Below are 8,672 nucleotides of genomic sequence, written 5' to 3'. Positions count from 1 at the left end.
TTGCAGAGATTTCTTTCATGAAAATTGTTGCTGGTTTGTGGATCCTCACCATTAACCCCAAAAGCAAGTGTGTGTTTGGGGGTGAGGGAACATTGGGTTAGGATGATCCCATTTAACCCTAGACTAGTAAGTGAAGCCTCAAGGGCTTGGAGAATTTGAAATATGGTCCCTGCAATTGAGAGATATGGAGGGCTGGTGCCTGACTCAGGCATGGAAGAACTACAGCAGGCTGGAGTGTAGGCTGACTTCCTCTGGAGTATCCAAGAAGGGCTGATAGCTTTGATGGTAGAAGTAGGAGACGGCAGCTATATTGAGATTGGCCTGTGCTTCCAAAGGTTGTTATGAAAGGTATGCATGATCATTTCCTTTAGAGGGGACCTGGGCCATGAGGGAAAGGGGGAAAACTGGTCTGGGGTTCTCATAAGACCTTTCCTCCAAGCCAAGTGAGCACCTAGGAGAGGGTTAGGAGACTAGCAGGAAAAGGCAGAAGAGTACCACAGAGGTGCCTGGTTGGCTCAGTCTGTAGAGGATGCTACCCTTGATCTTGGGATTGTGAGTTTGAGCCCAGGTGGTTGTAGGGATTAAGTAAAAATAAAATCTTAAAACAAAAACAAAAAACTAAAGTACACCACATTATGCCTGGGAACTGGTAAAGCAATTTAAATGACCATTTGTAATAAATTTGTCTCTATTCACATTAAGGAAACTATAGGAAAGAAGTCTTCAGTAAAGTAAATGTTGCACAGAAGAAAGTCATGATCAAACATTCCCAGGTCCAGAAATCATGAAGCCAGTTTATGACAGTACCGATTTATGTTAAAACCGTTCTCCATTTTTCTATTTCCTCTTCCCTTCTTCCCCACTCCTTCCCTCCTTCCAGATTCAGCCAGAAGTAGGTCTTAGGTAGGAGGGTAGGGGATAATTTACCACCACATAATGCATTGTAAAGATACGGCAAGCTTAATTAATAAATTGAGTTTTGACTATAAGTTATGCTCCTTCAATTTAGTGGTTTAATATGTACTCCAACTGCGGGGGACCCAGGCAAGCTATCCCAGGAACCACCTCTTTGCCTCACTAGGGCCTACAGTACTATTTCGTTCATTTATGAATATTAGGAGAGCTCCAATTTCTCTATGGATATGTTCATAAAGTTATGATGGAAGTTCACAGGCATGTATAGAGCTAAATAGAAAAGCCACAGTGATACACAGTGAACATGTGATAAGACCATGTCCTCTCAGGCTGGGCCCCAATGCCAGCAAATTAGAGTCATTTAGGCATTGGGCACACTTTTTATGACAGCCGTTCCTGCAACCTGGTGAGCTCTGCTAACTGCAGGGCCCATTAAGTCTTGGACCCTAAGGACAAACTTCCTTTTTTAGAGAAAGTTGAAACTCCTTAATGTTGGCTTGGATTTCCAGAAAAACCCAATCAAGGCCTTGTGGAGTCCCCTCGCTTTCCCATCTATCATTTTTGGCCGAATCAATTATTCTAATAAGGTTGCGATACAGTAAAACAACACCACAGCTTAAAGCCTTCACCTCCCCTCCGGAGCGAGCCTCGCGGTGACGTCACGGCGTCCCGGACGCGACCCGCCCCTCCCGGCTCAGGGCCAGGGGACGCTCGAGGGCTGGGTCTCCTTGGCAACCATTTGCTCCGCCCCTCCACCTTCTCCGCCCCTCCGCCTTCTCCGCCCCTTTGACCTTTAGGGTGTACAGGCGCAGAGTCCTTCGCACTCTTTCCCCTTTCCCCTCCCCTTTTCCCACCCTCTGTGCCCTAGTAGTCCGGGCCGGAAGTGAAGATGGCGGCGGCGGCGCCTTCTGGGGCGGCTTCGGCGGAGCTGGTGATCGGCTGGTGCATATTCGGCCTCTTATTACTGGTAGGGGAGGTGCTCCTAGTTTTCCCAGTGTTTGCACTGGTGGGAGAGAGGGAGGGTCCGGCCCGGCAGCTGGTCGGTTAGGGCCCGGGAGACCCTCCTCGTCCCGCCCCGCCCCCCTTTTGGTTTGGACTGTGGGGGGCTCTTCTGCTCCGGGGCGGGGCCTGCGTTCGGAGTGGGTAAGGGAGGGTGATTTCCGGATGCTTTAGATGTGTTTTCTCTGTTGACGTATAGTGGTATAGGTTTCCATTCTCGAAACTCTTGCCCTCATCCCTCACTAAGGCACTGGGGCGGGTGGAGTTTGGGGACGGAGGAGACCCTCCGGGTTGAGAAGGGAGAAGTGGCCCCTGGCCCCCACGTGAGACGGTACCCCAAAGTGTGAGGCAGCAGCACCTGATCTTTGCAATTTAAGTAGGCACTGGCCTTGTTCTGGCAGGAGGCCTCTGCTCCCAAAATTGTCCGTGTTCCTTACCCTTGGGGTTATTGAGTCCGCAACCTTCTGTACCTATTATGCGATGCTGCCTTGATGACGTGAGATGTTTGTTCCGACTTCCCGGTTTCACATTCCTTTTCAGTCTTTCTTGATACGTGTAGAAACCGATGTAGGGAAGGGTGTGTGTATATACTAAAACGTATCTGACCTCAGGGACCATCTTTCCCAACCGTCTTATTCCTGTATATGTAGTGGTCAAAACGTGGGCCTCAGTAGCCCAAGTGGCCTAGTTTACTTGGCCTGCCTCATATTAAAACCCTTGGGCTTATTTTATTTTGGAGTTCATTTATTTCTCTCCAAACCTTCCTCATTCTAACTCTCTTTATCCTGTTGGGTACTTTGTGTCCCAGAATATTTTGCTGCTTTGCAATGACTAAAACAGAAAACAAAAATCAACCCCCAAAACAGCTAACTTCAGTTCTGAATCAAGACTTGTTAGATTCCACTACAGTGTCTGCAACCCAGGTAGTATGTTTTGCTGGTAAATGTTTCAGAAAGAAACGCTACAAAGAAAAAAATGTGTGAAAACTTATGGAAAATTACCCATTGCTACCTTCGCTCTCCCAGAAAATAATACTGCCTTTACACTGGAACATACGTTAACTCTTCTTGGAGAAATTGGAAACCCTAGAGGGCGGTGATGGCCCCCAAAGCCCATCCAGTCTGGCGCTTGAGGAGTGCACTGGCTTTTCTAGACCATCATATTTAGTTGGTTTAGAAGGAAACAAATGAGCATGTAACCAGTATCAAAGTCTAGTAGACAGTTACCAATTAATAAACATTTAATGTATATGGGTTGTGCTATAAATTGTGGGAGGATGTAAACAAAACAAAGTAGCCTGTAAGAGGGCCTGAAGATAGGTGGGAAAACAAAAATTCTTAAAACAGGTATTGTAAGTACCGAAAACCAAAGTATGATTTTTATAAATCAAATAGGACTTCACAGAATAGAGAGCAATATCAGAAGAAAGTGGAATTTAGGTAGACTTTGGAGAGATGAAGAAGGGAAGGCATTGAAATTGGTAATACACCAGGAAAAAATAAATGAGAAGGGAATTGAGTTTGAAACTAGATGTTGGAGCAGGGGAAAAAAGGGCTATCATTTAATTTTCTGCAGATTTTTATAATTACTGGCTTATTAGAAGAGAGTTAGGTTCTTATGGCTGCTTCTGCATTCAGTCTTTTGAAATGTTATTTTGGTTGAAGTATATGAAGAAAATCCCGTTTTAGTGGTACCTCGTTGGAAGCAGGGATGTATTTTTAGATAATTATGGATGTTCTTAAATACTACACCAAAACTCAATAAATAGAAGCTTTCTAAAGGTTAGTTGAAGTAATGGAATCTGAAACCTTGCCAATAAACTTCATTCTGTCAAATTAAAATTTGTTGGTCCCTGTTGTACGTTGAACGGATCTTTATACCTCATGCATGGTTTTATAACATGATGCATTGATTATTTGGGAAATACTGGTTCACTGAGTGATTCAGATATTCCAAATATGGATATGTTTCTGTGCATAATATCAACATATCACATTCATTATTATTACTACTGATCTTGTCAGAAGAAATGTTCCAGAAATAAGTACTGAGAAACTGTCAAGCTCACAGTTGTGGATACAAGTTTTCCAAAATTCTGAGTTTCGTTTAAAAGCTTGAATTTTTATTATTGGGAACAAATACTGTCAGTTTTTTTTTTTTTCTCTTGAAGTGATAAGTTCCCTTTGTTCATTTCAACAAAATATGCCAAATATCCAAGTCTGAATAACCATAATCACATGTATTTTCAGTAAAAGCAGTATTCCTTTGAAATGAGTGCCTGACTTGGCTTTCAGCTCCTGAGAGACAGCCAGCACACCTTAACGCACAGCAGCAGAACTCCAATGTGTACTTTGCACTTTCCCCAGGGAGTATTAAAAAGATTCAAAGGTTGAAGTTCAATAAGTTAATTTTTACGGTTTCATTAAGCACAGTCTTAAATTGTCCTCTCTGAGTGTGTGTGTGGAGGTGAAGAATACAGTAACCACTGGCACAATTTGGTGTCATTGTCTTGATTTATGCTTGATTTGCCAGCAGTTTTACCCATGACTTATGCAACATGAGTGCAGATAGCAACATAGTGAAAAAGACAAATGACTTTTTAGTATTATGAGAATAGTTTTGAATTTGCAAATCCCCAGAAAGGGTTCTAGGACTGCCAGTGGTCAGAGGACTTCACACTTTGAGAGCTGCTGCCAGTAGTCTATTGAAAAATCAGAAGACCAACATTGACTTACTTGTGTGATCCTGGTCAAACAGAATGGACTTCAGTTTCTTCTGCCACATGAGGAATGGTTAGATTTAGTCCTCCAAGCCTATAATCTAACTATCTATGTTTACTACTATGAAAGCTAAACCTTTTTTGTAAGTCCCCTGAGATCCTCAATTGCATTTCCCTTTGCTGTATAAGACAGTCTTTGTTTCTATAAAGCAGGTTTACTCTTGTTACTCAAAGTGACCATCACCTGGAAACTTGTTGGAACTACTAAATATAAGACCCTAGCCTTATTGACTCAGAACCTGCAATTTAACACGATTCCAGAAAGGATCTATGCTCATTAGTTTAAGAAACATTCATCTATTCTCATTCCTACCTCTCCTCCAGTCGCTGTCAACCTTGACTGCTCATCAAAATCAACTATGAAGTTTTTAAAAATCCTAATGCTCAGACCAGTTAACTTAGAATCTCTTGGGAGGGGTTGAGGCCTGCTCTAAACTTTTCTTTATAATTATGAGCAAAATTGTATATTTCTTTTATAAAATGGTCTTAAGATGTTATTTCACATGACATTTGGTTTCATATGATGTAATGACATATGACAATTCGTATGACAGTTGCTATTTGTTAAGCAGTTACTGTGTCCAGGCACTGTGCTAAACCCTTTACATCTTATTTAAATCTTATCACCTGCTATGAAATATTCTTATTACTATTTTATAGATGAGGACATTTGATTTATTTTATAATGTAGTCACTACTGATAGATTTAATCCATGTAAACAAAAAGCTCTTTGGGGTTCTCAGTTTTAAAAGGATAAATGTCTCCTGACACCAAAAAATTCAGGATTCTCTGTCTTAACTATTTTGCTTGGGTTGCCCTTTCCCTACTGGTCTGTCTGGTATTGGCAAACACCTCCTTTGCAGTAATACCTATCACATTGAACTTTTTAAAGTGCAGATCTTTTTGAAATCCAACAAAAATTGATTCAATACTTTGTGTCAGATCCCGCTAAGGATAGATTTATAAAGCTCAACTTTCAGTGGCTTCAAAATAATTTGAGGAATGTTTTAAATATTTGTGAATTTATTTAAAAACAAAAATAGATCCATTAATATATTAATATAAATTAATGAAAAATGCTTTCCTAAAACACAAATAAATTCATAAATAGCCAGAATTTGACCCTAGGTCTTATTTTTCCTCCAACATCCAGGTTCCAAAGTCTATATTCCCTTCTCACTTTATTTTTTCTGCTGTTCTGACACCAGCTGAAATGTTAGTAATATGAAGGAATTACATGTAACAACCTGGATGGATTTCAAATGCATTATGCTAAGTGAAAGAAGCCAGACTCAGTAGACGACATGCTATATAATATAGTATGTTATGACATTCTAGAAAGGCAGAAACTATAGGGGCAGATAACAGTGGATGTCAAGGGTGAAGAGTAGAGAGAGGTCTTAACTACACAGAGGCAAAGGGGATTTTCTTTGGTGGTGGAACTGTTCTTACATCTTGGTTGTGGTGGGGGAATTTGGAAGCTGTGAAACAGGTTACGTGGTGGTGTTAGTTCAGTTCAGGCTCCTGAACTAGAATACCCAGAGAGGAAGTAACAGTGGAATCTGTTGAAAAGAGTGAAAGGACAAAACAGTGCTTTTGTCCCAGAGCTCTTAATAGAGTTTACTTAAAACAATGGTTTTCTCTTATGGTAAGTAATATTCCATTGCCATTTGCCGCAACATGGATGGACCTAGAGGGTGAAATAAACCAGAGGCTTAAAGGCAAATGCCATATGATTTTACTTATATGTGAGATATAAAAAGCAAAACAAAAAAAAGGTAACCCAGAAACGGACCCATAAATACAGAGAACAAACTGGTGACTGCTAGAAGGGAGAGGGTGAGCGAATGGGAGAAGGGGAGCCGGGGGTCTAGGCTTCCAGTTATAGAATGAGTAAGCATGAGGATGAAAGGTCCACTGTATTGTAAGTGTTGTGTGGAAATAGGTGGCAGCTACACTTGTGAGCTTTGCATAGGGAGTAGAGTTGTGGAATCACAACTAACATAAAGCCATAACATAAAACATGTAACTAATACATAAAGGCATTTAAAAACTGCCCAGGTGATTCTCACACAGCCTCAGCTGAGATTCCTTGATTTAGTACTTCTCTGCAATTCCCTAAAGTTGAATAGAGGAGAGTTTCTCTAAATGTAGCTCCTGGACCAACAGCAGCCTCACCTGGAACTTGTTACAAAGGCACATTTTCTGGGCCCACTACAGACCCCTGAATCTGAAACTCTGGGGGTGGGGCTCAGTAGTTTATACTATCACAAGCCCTCCAGATGATTCTGATATTCCCTAAAAGTGAATAGTGGGCAAAATCCTGTGCTCTGTATTAGTCATCTGAACGGTATTGGTAGCTATTAAGTCATTTGAATGGTACCTGGTGGATTAGAGATGTCATCATCAGTACCTCTGAGTGTACCTTTATCACTGGAAAGTTCCTTGCAGTGCAAAATGTACTCATTTTTAATGTTTACTTTTCTTTGTTTAATGCTCTTTAAAATTTTGAGTTATAATTTGTCAATTGCATGGTGATTATTGATTAACTTTTCAGTTAATCTTTAGCTGAATGGTACCCTTGAACTGTCATAATGGGGCAGAAGTGAATTTCAATTCAAGTTATATTGTGTTAGTTTGACAATCTATAGGTAAAGTGTATTCAAAGCTAATTACATCTATGACATTGTACGAAACCATTAATGATTGCAATGTGTTCAGTGAGGATATATGTAACTGAGCATTGTTACCAATAACTTTTGTTGTGTGTCTTTGCATCTAAGTGAGGTTGTACTGCATTCATGAAATAGGCTTTGAATATTATAAATTGTGAACAAGATTGTAAGAGGGAGTGGACCTTCGTTACACATCTAAAAGGACCTTCATTTGACGTAGTTTCCCGTTGGAAACTTGCCAGCTTATACTAAAATCAGAGTTAGAGAATGCATATGGCGGTAACAAAACATTTCTTTTTCTCTCTCAGGCTATTTTGGCATTCTGTTGGATATATGTTCGTAAATACCAAAGTCAGCGGGAAAGTGAAGTTGTCTCCACCATAACGGCAATTTTTTCTCTCGCGATTGCACTTATCACATCAGCACTTCTACCAGTGGATATATTTCTGGTTTCTTACATGAAAAATCAAAATGGTACATTTAAGGTAATTACTATCATACTTTGTGATTTTTTTCCCCCCTTTCAATTCTTGGCAAATAAGTGTTTAAATTTAGTAGTCCAGTATATATTGTGCTGCTTTTGTTGTGTTTGGGAATAAATGAGGGTGCACATGCAGCACGGGAGCTAAGAATGGGACAGCAGCCATGGAAGACTAGAAACAGACTGTTACTAATTCAGTAACTCTCCAAGTGTGAAGAATCCCTTTTGTTCATATGAAAATATATTAAGTGATTAAAATAGGTTTTATTTTTGTGTCTCCAGCTCCCTTGAAGTTTGAGTTGATTTTCATTAATGCAGTAAATAATTTAGAAGGGCTTTTGTTCGTGGTGGATCCGAATTGCAGTCTGTTTCATATTAAGTACTTTGCACCAGTACGGTATATGGAAAAGACCACTAAGCTAGCTGGGAGTTATAAGACCTGAGTTGTAGGCTTACTCTTTACTATCTAGCTATGGCTCTTTGGTTAAATTAGTTAAGTTTTCTGGACTTCAAGTTCTTCATTTTTATTTATTTATTTTTAATTTTTTTTAACATTTCTTTATTTTTGAGAGACAGAGCATGAGCAGGGGAGGGGCAGAGAGCGATGGAGACTCAGAACCTGAAGCAGGCTCCAGGCTCTGAGCTGTCAGCACAGAGCCCAACACAGGGCTTGAACTCATGGACCGCGAGATCATGACCCGAGCCAAAGTCGGACGTTTAACTAACTGAGCCACCCAGGCACCCCCAAGTTCTTCATTTTTAAAATGAAAGATGTTGGACTGAAAGATTTCTGATTTCCTTTCCAATTATGTAAATTATTAT

General features: G+C 40.5%; 1 protein-coding gene across 1 annotated transcript in view; it reads left to right on the top strand.

Moving 5' to 3' along the window:
- The first annotated feature begins 1,663 nt into the window (after positions 1-1,663).
- Positions 1,664-8,672, top strand: part of LMBRD1 (LMBR1 domain containing 1) — a 110,336-nt gene continuing 103,327 nt past the window's right edge. Inside the window, exons 1-2 of the mRNA XM_029943558.1 lie at positions 1,664-1,882; positions 7,678-7,854. Of these exons, the coding sequence (XP_029799418.1) occupies positions 1,805-1,882; positions 7,678-7,854 (255 nt within the window). The 5' untranslated portion in view covers positions 1,664-1,804. The remainder of the gene's footprint in view (positions 1,883-7,677; positions 7,855-8,672) is intronic.

This window comes from Suricata suricatta, chromosome 7 (assembly GCF_006229205.1).
Source record: "Suricata suricatta isolate VVHF042 chromosome 7, meerkat_22Aug2017_6uvM2_HiC, whole genome shotgun sequence".
Taxonomy (NCBI): domain Eukaryota; kingdom Metazoa; phylum Chordata; class Mammalia; order Carnivora; family Herpestidae; genus Suricata; species Suricata suricatta.
The sequence above is the reverse complement of the archived record's forward strand: the minus strand, read 5'-3'. Positions and strand labels throughout refer to the sequence as shown.